The sequence below is a fragment of the Populus alba genome, chromosome 3 (assembly GCF_005239225.2).
Source record: "Populus alba chromosome 3, ASM523922v2, whole genome shotgun sequence".
In the NCBI taxonomy this organism is placed as follows: domain Eukaryota; kingdom Viridiplantae; phylum Streptophyta; class Magnoliopsida; order Malpighiales; family Salicaceae; genus Populus; species Populus alba.
The window spans coordinates 11250538-11264899 of NC_133286.1; the positions used below are offsets into that span (position 1 = coordinate 11250538).

Below are 14362 nucleotides of genomic sequence, written 5' to 3' on the forward strand. Positions count from 1 at the left end.
TTTAAAGTTCCAAATTAAGTAAGGTCAAACTCGTTGGAAAGCTAACATCTCAAACTACAACTTCTATGAAGAAGACTTTCCCAGATTCTATTATTTTCGTGAATCTTATCGTGAATCAAGACGACGAATCTATCTAGTTTTCATTAATGGTTGAAATGTATCTCCAATTATCTCCAATCACCCATTTCCTCCTCTGATACATCCCTACCCATGCCATGTACATGGTAACCTTTCTCATTATGATTTCCTAAGGCCGTTTACACTAATTTAATAAATTCTTGTAAGGTGATTTAAGATCACCTCAAGAATATGCATGTTATTATACTTCCACAATTTCCTTCATCTTATAATTGTCCCTCAAGCATGCCTTAGACCATACGTATTGCCTAGGAACTCCTTTTCACTTTACCTAACTTACAAAACTGATTTACAAGTTCTCATATCATAAAATTATTTGGTCTCTTTATTAGTAAACTTTTTAAGACACCGAACTCATTCATTATCATTATATGAAATTTCAAAACTCCTCCTTCCCTTTCTAAACTTGTCTTGGCCGAACTTGGCTCAAAGGAAACTAAGTGTTCCTTCTCCTCTCTATGTGATAATTTTTTTTTTCTAGTTATTTTTCACCTCATAACAGCACATCCCAAGCAATTTGACAAAGAAAATCATAAGTTATACTCTTCTCATTTATTTACCTAATAGTTGGCCACCTTGTATCTCTGACCCATTCATTTTTCTTCGTTGTTCTTGCGTCATTTCACATTCAAGGTAACCTATAACACTTTAATTGATTCAATTCTAGACAATTTTGCATTTTTCTAAAATTGTGTTTAATTCAAGAAATTTGTACAATTTCAAACTGAATTTAAACTTAATTCGTAAGATTGAGTTTATGATTCCTTACTTGATGATAATCTAAATTCCACTCATTAATTGATTGAGAAATTTTAGCCCGTTTCTCTTACATGCAGCCAACCCCCACTCTTTTTTCTTCCTAATTTTTACACTTGTTTCTTGCCAATTCTCTTGTCAAGTGGTGTTTTCTCCTACCAATTTATTTATAGTTGTAAAATTTTCTTATGTTTTTGGTCTCTCCTTCTCTCAATTTAGATAGAAAATATGAAATTCTCCCCCCTTTTCTTAGTGTTGCTACCGGTGTTAAAGGAGAAAGAAATAGGGGTATTTATAGTCCATATTCCTTCTTAATTACACTGCGGCCTCAATTCTATTATTTTTCATAATTTGAGCCACCCTTTTTATGCCTTTCAAAATTAATAAATTTTTTGTAATTGTATTATTTCTATATTTATTTATCATTTCTATATTCTATCAATTTTTTTTGTATAATTTATTCTCAGGATTTCACGTACTAAAACTCAACTTACAAAATACAAATGTTGACAAGAGGAAAAAAAACACACTACCAAAGTTGCAACTTGAAAACTACCTGCGACAAGAAAATTAAAATGATGGGCAAAAAAAGAAGAAGAAAGCCAACTCTTAAATTTGCAAGTCAAAACGCAAGTAGTGATGGGCCTAAGAACCGTAAACCGTTATCGAGTTTAAAGAAAACAAAAGAAAGGAGCCCAGGAAAACATATAAATTTATGGGCCCAAAAGCCTCACCAGGAGACGCCACCGTTTGAAAACGGACGGTTATAAGCTTTATGGCCACTCCAATTAGGGTTTAAGGGAGGTTTTTATGTTTCTCAGTTGATTTTCTTTCAATCCTGTCAGTTTATTGCATAGAAGGCAAGAAGCCTTGCTGCGGGTGCGTATGGTTTCTGTTGGTTCAAAAGCTTTAGCATCAAGAAGAGACAGGACTTGCTGTAATTTGGTGGAAGATAACTTGATGGGCAGGGAGGATAAATCATATAATCAGGGCAGAAAGAAAAAGGGTATGGGCAGGAAGGCCAAGAATGACAGTTTTGGTTTTGATGCTGATAATTCCAACAAAAGTGTTTCTGGGCGGGCGACTGATGGAGCTGCGAAACCCAAAAAGTCATCAAAATATCAAAATACTTTCTCAGAGCCACAACCATCAATTGTAAGGTATGGTACCTTCTGCTTTACGTTTGTTTTATTTTTTTTGGCAATCTCTTTTCATTTCTCATGTTTTTTTTTTTGTCTTTTTTTACCGTTATGAGACTGTATCTGAGTAGTGGAATTTGCTTGTAGGAAACAGGTTGATCCTGAAACAACCAAATATTTTTCAGAGATTGTAAATCTGTTTGAAAGTGATGGCGTTGATTTGGAGGAGCGTCCGGTTATATGTGGCAATGCTCTTGAAGAAGCTAGAGGCAAAGAATTTGAGCTGGCAACTGATTATTATATAAGCCACACTCTGCAAATCCTACTCGAGGGCTGTAATGTGGACCATCTTTGCGATTTCCTCCGAGGCTGTGCAAAGGTCTTTCCTTTAATTTCAATGGATAGGTCCGGTTCGCATGTTGCTGAGACAGCTCTCAAGTCCTTAGCTATGCATCTTCAGGACGACGAGGCTTATTCTGTTATTGAAGAGACTCTAACTAATATATGCAAGGTATTAATTAGGTGACATTTTTACATTTATAACTTGATGCATTTAGATTCTTGTACCGGCAAACATGCTTCCTCTTTGTTCTTACTGTTTATCAATGTTGTGCGCATTTAGTTGTGGGTTTTCTCAACAATTATGGCTTTCACAGAGTGAATATTATTGTTCAGCTAAATGGCAAAAAATTGCCGATATCTTCTCCATAGTAGAAGTAAATGACTAAGTAGAGTATGGCTTTTAATGACACTTACTTTCCCTTTCAATATGATTTGATCTTTGTCAGGTAACTATAACCAATTCTGTAATAATGATATGTAATCGCTTTGGATCTCACGTTATTTTCTTTAATATATGATTTGATCCTTGTCAGGTAATTGTAGCTAGTCCTGTTGATATGATGTGTAACTGCTATGGATCTCATGTTTTCCGAAGTCTTCTTTGTCTTTGTGGAGGAGTGCCATTAGATTCCCCAGTGTTCCATCGAGCAAAACCATCAATGATTCTGGCAGAGCGTTTGAACCTCAGCATTTCTTCTGCCCCTGGGAACAATTTATCACATCATCATCAAGGATTTCCTGGTTTACTCAAGTTTCTTGTATCAGGAATGTTGAATTGTAGTGAAGAAGATGTGAAATACCTTCTAGTTGATCAGTACAGCAGTTTGGTTTTCCAGGCATGTTGGAAAGTTTCCCCTTGAATCTCCTTGTGCTGTATCTTTTTACACGAATTATTAATGCTGTATCAAAATAAGAAGATTAAGTGACTATTACTTGATTTAGGAGTTCTCAGCTGAGACGTACAGTCTCCAGAAGATTTGTCTGAGTTGTAAAAATTACCTTGCCAGTGTTCAACTAACTTTCTTAAGCTTAGAAAGCTATTCTTCTTTCTACTTTCGTTGTGTTCAGAGACTCTGTCACCCCCATGCCCTTTAGACACACTGCCACCTCCCATGATGAGTTGGTGTTAAGGAAGTTTGTCTTGTGTTTTTTGCACTTTGTTAAGTGACTTGAGCCCTGCAAATTCGTGTTTGCTGGTTTAATTTATTCATATGATTTAATTGTCTTAATAAAGTTCATGCTATTTAATTGGCATTTTGCTCTTGGCAGACAGCTTTGAAGTTATTTGCTGGGCATGATCAACAGTTGTTACAGATAATTCCGGTCCTACTCGACTGCAGAAAAGAAAATTTAACAGAAGGAAACTTCATAGAAATGACAGCAGTCGGTGACATTGTAGAATTAATGAAAGAAGCTGCGTATAGCCACCTAATGGAGGTGAGTAACATATTTAATTTTTAATGTGGTAAATCAGTGTGGTCCATTAATTAGACACATGCATCCTATGTATCATGTCATATTCTCAATTGCATCTGTATCAATGGGATTACTTGTTTTTACATTGTGCTCCTGGTGTGCCTGATTAAGGTGCATTTATTTCTACACTTTTCAAGTTTGAATCATAATGAAAAGATTCTACTAGAAACTCATCCTCATTATTTGTTTTTTACTGATACTAATAAACTTTCCATGATAACCAAATTGTTATACTAAAGATTTATCTTCTAGGTGCAATTTTTATCAAGTTCCCTGTAAACAATTTTAAAATGTCTAGTATCTGCAGGTGTCCTCTTATGAAATTGCTCTGCTGCTGTGAGTCCTGAAATACCATCAATTTTCTTATTTTTTTGTTTATATTATTCTACTATCTGGTTGGTGACACACTTAACCCCACCTGTCACTTATCTGAGTAAGCTATTCCATGGTAACAATAACATTTCTGCTTCCATAGGATTGCAAGTTCTGTTCATTGGGTTTTTTATTTTGTAAATAATTTTTTTAATGCTGTAATAAATGCTTAAGGACCAGTTATGTGAAGGGGTTCAGAATTTTGGATAATCACACATTATCGTCAAGGTTGTATGCTGTAATATGTGAACTTTTTTATTGTGCTGTTTCTCTCTAGATAGTAGCTATTTGTAAATTTGATTATTTTAAGTTTCCCAAATCTACAGGTAATCCTGGCAGTGAGTCCTGAAAGCTTGTATGATGAAATGTTCACAAAGATTTTCAGGAAATCTCTATTTGAGCTTTCATCCCATCAGTGTGGCAATTTTGTTGTTCAAGCCTTGGTTTCTCATGCAAGAGATCGGGAACAAGTATGTGTTATGAGATTGCATCTCTCTCAACTCAGCATGTAGTTCTTACTTCTCATCTTTTGAATGTTTGGCAAAATCTCAGCACACCTTACTTTTTTGCATCAAGATTAGGTTGTAATATTATGAGAAGTTCTTTTTCATGAGTTCAAGTTATTCTGGTATATGAACAGTGTCTTTGAGTTCTGATGCAGTATTTTTATCTTCTTGACTACTAGATGGAGTTTATCTGGGAGAAACTTGGTCCAAAATTTAGGGATCTTCTTGAAATGGGGAAGTCAGGAGTTATTGCATCTCTTATTGCTACAAGTCAAAGGCTTCACACACATGAACATGAGGTTTTTTACTCAAACACTATTTCTTGTTTGACATTTTTTATTTTGATACATGCATGTGTTAAGATCCTGCAATAATTATAGGAAATAAAAATTAAATATTTTGTCAAGTTGTTGAAAGCAATTTAGTAGATTTTTACACTTCCATATATTTAAAAAGAAAAGGAAAGAATCAAGATTATTATACATACACATACATAATCTAACAACGGCAGTCATTCATTCCTGTTGCTTGTTTGTAGGTCTGTAAGGCCCTTGCTGATGCAGTATGTTTGCCAAATGAGTCTCCTAGATCTGTTGTTGATCGAATATTGTTTCTTGAAAGTTACTTTGCTTGTGTGGAAAAATCCAATTGGAAGTGGCCAAGTGGTGCCAAGATCCATGTTATGGGCTCTCTGATTCTGCAGGCAGTTTTTAAATTTCAAAATGTAAGTTGTTTTTTGCCTCATTTCTGCATTTGTAATTGCTCAAGTCCATTACCATGCTGCAACTGATTGCCGCAAATATGTTTTATGTTTTGCTTTTATGAGCAAAAGAATAAAAATGACAGGGAAACAAAGCCATTGCTAGCTGTGCAATCTTAATGCTAAGGATCCACCATTTGCCTCTCAAATTTGATCTGTATTTTATGTGCGTGCAAGCATGTTGTGTGCTTGTGGTGTACTTCGACATTTAACATACATCTACAAATTTTACAGAACTGGGTCTCTAATTCTTGTCCTGCTCTCAAACTCAACCAGTAAACTTCCCTTTTTTCTCACAGCCACCACCACCACCGGCACTCACAAATTCTACATCCACATGCTCCATCATAGTTTAATGATTAGAAAGTGGTTGCGTTACCATTCATGCACAGTTGCTTCTGTGCTTTAGTTCTATTGATCTTGAGCTGGAGACTTGGCATAGATAGATTTACTAACGGACTTGGTTTTTTTGCCTTTGTTAATTAGTTTTGCTTTGAACTTCCAATCTTGAACCATCGGATCTGTTTCTCCTAATCCACCTTGATGTATTAGTTCATGGAATTCAATCTAATACAAATACAATCATAGTTTAATGATTAGAAAGTGGTTGCGTTACCATTCATGCACAGTTGCTTCTGTGCTTTAGTTCTATTGATCTTGAGCTGGAGACTTGGCATAGATAGATTTACTAACGGACTTGGTTTTTTTGCCTTTGTTAATTAGTTTTGCTTTGAACTTCCAATCTTGAACCATCGGATCTGTTTCTCCTAATCCACCTTGATATTTTAGTTCATGCAATTCAATCTAATACAAATACAATCGGTTTATTACTAATCTGCCTGTCCTTCTGTTAGAATTCATGAATCTGAGTATGCTGGTTTGAATCTTTGAAAATTTGAAATACCTGTTCTTGAATTTTCAAGGAAATATTTTTGTTTGTTTGTAATTGATTCTTGTAAAAAAGCCTCTGGCTGGGCAAACAGGAAAGTGAGTGTGGTGTTCTCTGCTCTGGTGTGGTTTATTTTCTTTACCAACTTAGAAGTCTGGCAGATTTGACATTGTTGTGGCTATTTAGGATTCAAGTTAGCTCAAAGCCTGTGAGGTTTGTCTTTCTTTAATTGCTTAGTTTTCTTATCGGCCCTTTGCTCGCTGAACTTTTATTCAGATTGTCTGTTCTTTGTTCTGTGCTTCAAAACAATTAAGTGTGTATTCTTTTATCAATACTTGCTGTAGCGTATAGTTAAGCTTATTTATTTGGGTACTTAACAGATCATTCTAACCAGGGGGAGGGTGGTAACTATATCCCCTGTAGGAAGAGGTATGTGAGGAACCAAACAATAAAGAAATTTCTGATGGTATGAAGTTGGGCAGGGTTAGGCATTGTCTGTCCCGGCCTACCCTGTTCTTTACCTTCCCCATGTTGTTTTGGCTCATGCTTTCATATTCTTGACTATATTCACACCCACATGCATTCATATGTGCATTGATATCTCTCATCAAAAACTTCTTCTGGAACTAGGTATATTAAAATCTCAAATGTGCTTATGATCTGGCTACTTAGAAGTTCATTACTGCAATTAATATTTGTATTTATCTTAGTTTATCATGGCCTGCTAGGAACTTCCAACGTGCTCAGTTAACTTAATTGGCTTCTAATGGAGATATTTGGCAATCTTTTCATTCCTTGTTTTAATGTTTCATATTTGGTATTTTTGCAGCAACTCATACAGCCTTATATAATGAGTCTCACATCCATGGAAGTTGACCATGTCCTTGAAGCTGCAAAGGATGTAGGGGGAGCTCGTACAATCGAAGCATTTCTAGATTCCGATGCATCTGGAAAACAAAAGCACAGGCTAATTAATAAGTATGTCATGCTACGGTATTGGTTGTTTTCTCCTTTTCAGGAGTTTTAATTTCTTCTTAGTTCCTTTATTTTTGGTTGAACAATAATTGAAGGAGTTGCTTTAGGAAAAAAAGGGTAACTTTGGGGTCAAAGTTTTATATTTTCCAGTCTAACCATGATAGAATTAGTTTCCAATTTTTGTAATTATTTTTCCCCTCGCGCCTTCTAGTGCTGTTGTTTTTCCTTTATTTTGGGAATGAAGTTAAACTAAGTACAGCCATTTTACCCTTGGGTGCCGTGTAATGCAAAGTCAATCTTGAGTGTACTAATTTCTTTGAAAATATCTGGTTTATATCTCAGTTTTTTGACTATCAAGGATTCAGAGATCAATCTTAGTTGGGAATCCAATATAGAACCCTTATTTTTCATCAATTCTGAATACTGAATTTTCTACTTAGCTGGTTATTCATTTCATTTCATTTTCTCTCTTTTTCCTTTTGTTTGATGTTGATTACTCTCTACTTCTGAAGGTTACGGGGACATTTTGGAGAGCTTGCAATGCACTCTTCCGGTTCATTTACTGTTGAAAAGTGCTTTAGTGCCAGTAATTTGTCACTAAGAGAAGCTATAGCATCAGACTTGTTATCTGTGCAAAATGAGCTTCCCAAGACCAAGCAAGGCCCTTACCTCTTGAGAAAATTAGATATTGATGGGTAAGCTACATGAAGTATTTTTGTTTTGAATATTGAGCTCCTAAGGTGATCAGTTCTCATATGAAATCTACTTGCCTTTTGCATTTGTTCAAGGGTAGTAAAAGCCATGATAAGATTTTTCTGGTTTGTCCTCACTTCAGTCAGGACCCTGTATTGTGATCTGAAATTAATTTACATGGGCAGTATGCAATAGGGAAAACAAGATGGATAGTTGATACTTATGAAGCATTTGGCATTTGTTGGCTGGTTTTGATGGTTGACTATTGTGTTTGATACTGGTTTCTTTTTGCCTTTTCTTTACTGTGTCAGATATGCTAACCGGCCTGATCAGTGGAGATCAAGACAGGCTTCAAAACAATCAACTTACAAAGAATTTTATGCTGCATTTGGATCTGGTGAGGCCAAGTCATCAAAAAGTGACTCCTTCCTTGCTGATACTTCCAAGAGCACATCACTCGCAATAGGAGTAAAGAATGTGAGGAAAGAGATTGATCATCATTTGGCCTCATCAGAGAAATATGCAAAGCATGCTGTGGTTGATGATGTCATGAAAGTAAAAAACAAGAAGCACGAGAAGGGTCATGGCGGTGCCTCTGATGAGAAAGCAACAGGGAGTGTAAATCAGAAACCTTTTCTGTCTGTTGACCTGAAGAAAAGCAAACGACACGGACAAGAGGAGCGATCAAAGGCTTCAAGAAAGAAGTTAAAAGTTTGATGGTATGAATTCTCTAATTCTGACACTTTTGTAAGGCCTCGCTTGATATAGTGTAGCAATTTAGTTGCAAAGATTGTTGAGTACTGGAGTGGAGGTGCAAGTTCTGTTACTTAATAGTATTTTTTATCTTGCTCTTAGCTTCAAATTTTGTCAGTATTGAGAGTATTTTGTTTTAGACTGGAATGTGTGAATCATAGACCTTTTCAAATAACAGATGAAATTATCATTTACTTTTACATATAAGAAATTGACGGGTTTACATATTACTGCAAAACTTAATTGTCTGTGCCTACGGTAGCAAAAAATTGTAAAATCGATACGAACTGCAATTACATTTGGTGGCTATTGTCAAAAACTCTAGTCTACATAAAAAGGGTGTTAAAGAATGAATGGAACACACGCAAACAGAAAAAAAAAAAAAAGAGCAGCTACACTCAATGCTGTCGCTTTGAATCTTCTGGTTTGTGATTCTTTCAGTCGCCTGGTTGAGGCTTGCACCTGGGACAAAAAAACAGGGTATTTAAATCAATTACCGGAAAACTGCAAATGGTGGAACAGGTCTTGAAACTGTTTGTTCTCGTGAGTTACTTGTTCTGTATGGGACTTGAATTGCTTGGAGGTATTCTTCTGAAGCTTGAAACAATTTTCTTAAATGGGTTCTTATTTGCTTGCAAATCTCTGAAAGCTTGTGAAGTTGAAGCCTTGTTTGATACTGAAGTGGTAGATGGTGGTGCCAAAGAACGACCCTCTGCTTGAGCTTTGTTTAACCAGGCGGATAGAAGTAGTGAAAGAAGAAGAGCAAGAGCAGCAAGCGCTCTAGAGCATGACTTCATTTTGTTGGTGGTTTGCTCTTTGTTATGCTACCTACTTGGTGAGTGAAGTGACAATGATTTCTGGTATGATATGATAGAATGAGACCATGTAGTAGTTCATATAAGTAGAAGTGATTTATAGCAAACTTGCTGATTTTTTCTTTCAAATTACCAGTAAAAATCCAAATTGGGATCTGATAACAGTGGGATCATGTGCTTTTCTTTGACTGTTACATGTTTAGTGACTCTGACCTGATTTTGGTGGTTTTGTAAAGCATGTGTAAGAAGGTCATGTGATTTATCACGTGATCTCAACACTAGTCCTTTTGGGGAAGCTAAAAGGATCAGTATTATATTGTGTGATCTCAACACTAGTGCTTCAGCCTCCAACTCCAAGGACAGTGACAATAGCAGAGTGTTGGATCTACAAATCTTAGAAACATGTTTGGTAACAGCTGTTCCTCGCACATAATTCAGCTGCAAATGCTCCAACGTTGTCGTCAGTTGCAAAAGCTTCATCATTCAATGGCGATGCTTTGCCAGCCATGCCCAGAATTTTGTTTAATCGAACACGTCTTAAATTTATCTTCATGATGTTGCGTCTGTACCCATTCTATTCTTGTTTTCTTAAGAGTGATTGCGTAAACAATTTTTTTAAATAATAAGAATAATAATGTGAGGAGATGATCTTTTCTATTTATAGGATAAACCCAACCCATGAGTATATAGAGTGAGTGTTTTATTCTTTTGTTTTAAAAATGTTTTTTATTTTTTATTTAAATATTTTTTCGTTTTTTTAAATTTTTTTAATATACTGATATTAAAAATAATTTTTTTAAAAATAAATTAAAAATATTATTTTAAAATATTTTTAAATAAAAAAATATTTTAAAAAACAATTACAATCTCAATTATTTTTTGGATTTTATAATACTCCTGCCATTTCTTTTGAAAGTCCATGCTAAGAATCCATTTCATCTCGTATTGACATCATCAAATGATAAAGATAGTTTGCTATTGAGTTTAAATATTTTTTAAAAAAATATTTTTATATTCTAATATTAAAATTGAATTTTAAAAAATAAAAACTATTATTTTAATATATTTTTAAATAAAAATATTTTAAAAATTAATTATTATTACATTCTCAAATACACTATGGAAGACTTGTAAAACACAGCACAACATGTTGCAATTACAAATTTTGCTCTTTTTTTTTTTTTGGATAAAGAAAATAATGAGAATATTGCGGCTTTTACACCTACATGTCTCTAAAGAAACTATCACCGATCACCACTTTTTGGTCGGAGGCTAAACTTAGGGTGGCTCGAGGGATTTGATTCTGCCTGGACGGGGACGAATCCAAGGGAAGCAGGCCGTTCTCTGATAATGGTAAAATTTGGTCCCTTTTCTTTATAGAATTTTGATTTAATCCTTGAGAATATGAAATATACGATCCTTCTCTCTTGAAGATCTATTTACAGCTTTAGCCCTCCAAAATATAAAATTGACTCCTCCAATAAAAATGTCACATCCTCCCCCTCTCCAATGCCAATGATCCTGGATTTGCTCCAATCTTGGAAACCAACAACAAATGTGAAACTTGAAATCCGAGATCGACAGAATGTTCTTCTTATTAATCCAATTAACCCCTTAAATACTAGGCATTTCCGAGTAATTATCTATTTATGTAAAAGCGAGAATTATTACATAACTATTCATATAAATTTTTTCATGTAGATAAAAAAAAATTAAAAAAAATAAATAAGCATCACTAGAAGAATACAAATTATTCCACTATACTAAAAAAAACCTTGAAAAACTTAATGGAGTTTCATTGTTTACATGAACAATGCAACTCTTTTTTTTTTTTTTGGTTAATTCACTCTTTTTTTTTTGGTTTCATTTTTTTTTTAATTTCATCTTAACATGCTTTTTTAACAATATTTCAGGTTGTTTTTAAATCGATCAATTTAACTGAATTGCATTGAAGCAACTCCTAAAAAGTTAAATTTAAAACCCACGCCAGGTAAGAAGTTAGGTCGAAATATTTTTTTAATGTTAAATGCATGTTTTTTCTTCTTGATTTCATCATCTGGATCAGGAGGTTTTTTTTCCTGTTATTTTTTTTTTAATTTCATCCTTATATTTTTTCAGTTGGTTATGTTGCTTTCAAACCGGTTATTATGACTGGGTCATATTGGGCTAAATTTCATATATTTTAATTTTAAACTTAGGCTACGTAAAGAGTCTGATCAGGAGATTTCAAAGTTGAATCGTATAACAAAGTTTAATAACAATGCAAAATAATTCTATATGATTTGGATTTTTTTTGTTATATTTAAAGATTTTTTTTATCCAACTCACAACAGAGCGACTGCATATAAACAAGTAATTATCATTTATATAAAATATTTTCTAACTCTAATTCTGTATCACATTATTGGTGACTTTTTATTTTTATTTTTTATTTTTTATTTATATACTTTCAAGTTATATTTTTATGTTATGATAAAGATTTATATTGAGATTAAATTTCTATTTGATGATTTATTAAATAAGTCTTTCATGTTCATAAATAAAAAATTATATCTAAAACTATCATTTACAACTATAAAAAAAACTAAATCCCATAGAAAAGTCACTATAAACCCCTTTATTGTATATTGTTCATTGGAATAGTATTGTGTAATTTTTTTATATAGTCCTTTAAGTTTTTTTTTCCAGTAATTATTTTTTTTCTTCAAATTCATTTTTAAAATTGTGAGAAATGGAATTTCAGACTCATGGTTCATTTTAATTAGCTTCCTATAGGTTTCTTGAAATGTTGAAAGAATATTCTAAGGTTAAATTTTTATTTGAATTAGCAAGATATGATTCAATTTTATCGATAAAAAATTTAAACTCCGGAGACCAAAATTTACAATTAAGAAAATGCAACCCATTTTTCTTCCATTTTATTATTCATGAGACATGCATTCTTTTAATTTTGGTCCCTAAAGTTTTTTTATTTTTTCATGTTTGATCCATTTTTTTGAGTTTTTTGCATTTTGATCCAAGCTTTATTTTATTCACGTTTCGCTCTTTTATTTAAAAGAGGAGAGAGTAACTGAAAAACAAGAGGAGTTAAAAAGTGAATCATTGTCCACATTATACTAATAAATAAATTATTTTTTTATATCAACGAGCTTCATATAATAAGAAAAGTTTTATCGAAGTGTTTTTTTTGTTATCTTACCGCAAAAAATAAATTGAGCCTCAATATTATTTTTTTAATTAGGATAATCTTTTAGTTTTTCAAAATATTAAAGGTCGTTTAAGGGTTAGATATAGATTTATTTAAGTTTATAAACTTTTGGTAGGTGTTTTCATGTGAAAAGGGGAGGTTATAATGGGTTTATGGATCAAGGGGTTAGACCTTGATTTTCTAGCATCTTCATGTGGCTGAAAAGTATCCAGTCAACGACATATTATTTGTCTTTTTTTTTTCTTCTAAAAAAAGATGGGAAGTTACATAACCAAGTATACTGGCCCACCCGCATACGCTTTTTGGTGGCCTTTAATTTTTTCCTTCATTTAAAAATATAAATAAAATATATTTATTAAAAATATATTTGGTGTGTTTGTTAAATACCATCCATGTTTTAAAAAAAAATAAAATTAATTTGATAGTTTTGAGCGTGTAAGTATTTTTATTACAATATAATTAAATAAAAAAATATTTTTAAAAAAATTATTAAAATTGAGTCTATGACAAATTAACCTAAGTATTTTTAAGTCAATTCAAAACAACATTATATCTATATTTTAAAGAAAAATAAAACAACTTATGAGGTTCACAAGGTCGTGTTTAGATCCATCAAGTTAACCGAATCACATTAAATCAACTCTTAAAAGATTTAATTTGAAACTTGAATTAAATAAAAAGCTAGATTAGATGGCACCCGAGTTAACTTGCCGAGTCAGAAGGTTAATAATATTGCCAAAACGTTCACCACATAGAAAGGCAAACAGTGCATTAATCTTATGTTTTTATATTTATTTGCATACAAAATATTGTAATAATATTTTATATATTTATTTTAAACATGTTTTTATGGTTATGGTAATAATTTTATTTATCTAAAATATAAATATCCTAGTGAAAAAAAAAGAGATGTAAATATGATAGATGAGTTTTAATTAGTGAGATATTTTTTATTCTTATTTTAAATAATCCAGTTTTTGTTTTATAGTAGTTATCATTGCTTTTCATTTTTATTAAATAAATAAATAAAATAATGCAATGAAGTTATATTTTTCTGAAATAAAAAAATAATAATCAGAAAAGAAGGGGTTATATAAGAAAGTTATCTTGTTTCAATGAAATTCAAATTACTTTTCTTCTTATATAAAAAAAATATTATCATCTAATTAAATTATAAATATTTGACACAATGTTTGATATCCTACTATGAATTTATCTCTCAACTTCATGACTTAATCTTTAGTTAACATTAACAATTTTTTTAATATTTATTTGCACATGTGATCCTTAATTTATTTTATTAAATATATCCATCAATTTGTTTTTTTAAAATTGATGTTAAAAATGCATGGGCAACAACTACACATTCTTTTTTATTTTTTTTGTAGTTAAAAAAACTTTAACTATGACAGCATAGCGTGGATCCGTTAGCTGGCTTACTCTAAAATCGAAACTCTAAGTAATAAATCCACAAAGCGTATAAGCTATATATATATATATATATAAACTTAATTATAAACTCTACTTTTTTTTAAATATA

General features: G+C 32.5%; 1 protein-coding gene across 3 annotated transcripts; it reads left to right on the top strand.

The window, feature by feature from the left end:
* The first annotated feature begins 1675 nt into the window (after window positions 1–1675).
* Window positions 1676–10254, top strand: LOC118038062 (pumilio homolog 23). 3 transcript variants are annotated; one of them, XR_012169443.1, is made up of 13 exons: window positions 1676–2054; window positions 2181–2544; window positions 2909–3215; window positions 3649–3812; window positions 4550–4693; window positions 4909–5028; window positions 5268–5453; window positions 7208–7356; window positions 7866–8048; window positions 8358–8765; window positions 9241–9382; window positions 9482–9634; window positions 9851–10254. XR_012169443.1 is itself a non-coding variant. In XM_073408276.1 (11 exons), exons 1-10 carry the CDS (start codon window positions 1780–1782, stop codon window positions 8761–8763), a joined length of 2298 nt encoding a protein of 765 aa, XP_073264377.1. In that variant the 5' UTR covers window positions 1676–1779; the 3' UTR covers window positions 8764–8765; window positions 9449–10254. The 3 variants fall into 3 exon arrangements, 1 of the variants encoding a protein (XP_073264377.1); XR_012169442.1 differs by having other exon boundaries at window positions 9482–10254; XM_073408276.1 differs by lacking the exon at window positions 9241–9382 and having other exon boundaries at window positions 9449–10254.
* The last annotated feature ends 4108 nt before the right edge of the window (window positions 10255–14362 follow it).

Excerpts from the sequence above, each read along its gene's own strand:
- LOC118038062 (XM_073408276.1), top strand. The coding sequence starts at position 1,780 with ATGGTTTCTGTTGGTTCAAAAGCTTTAGCATCAAGAAGAGACAGGACT. Across the intron at positions 3,813-4,549 it reads CGTATAGCCACCTAATGGAG|GTAATCCTGGCAGTGAGTCC; the intron begins GTGAGTAACATA and ends CCAAATCTACAG. Across the intron at positions 5,454-7,207 it reads CAGTTTTTAAATTTCAAAAT|CAACTCATACAGCCTTATAT; the intron begins GTAAGTTGTTTT and ends GTATTTTTGCAG.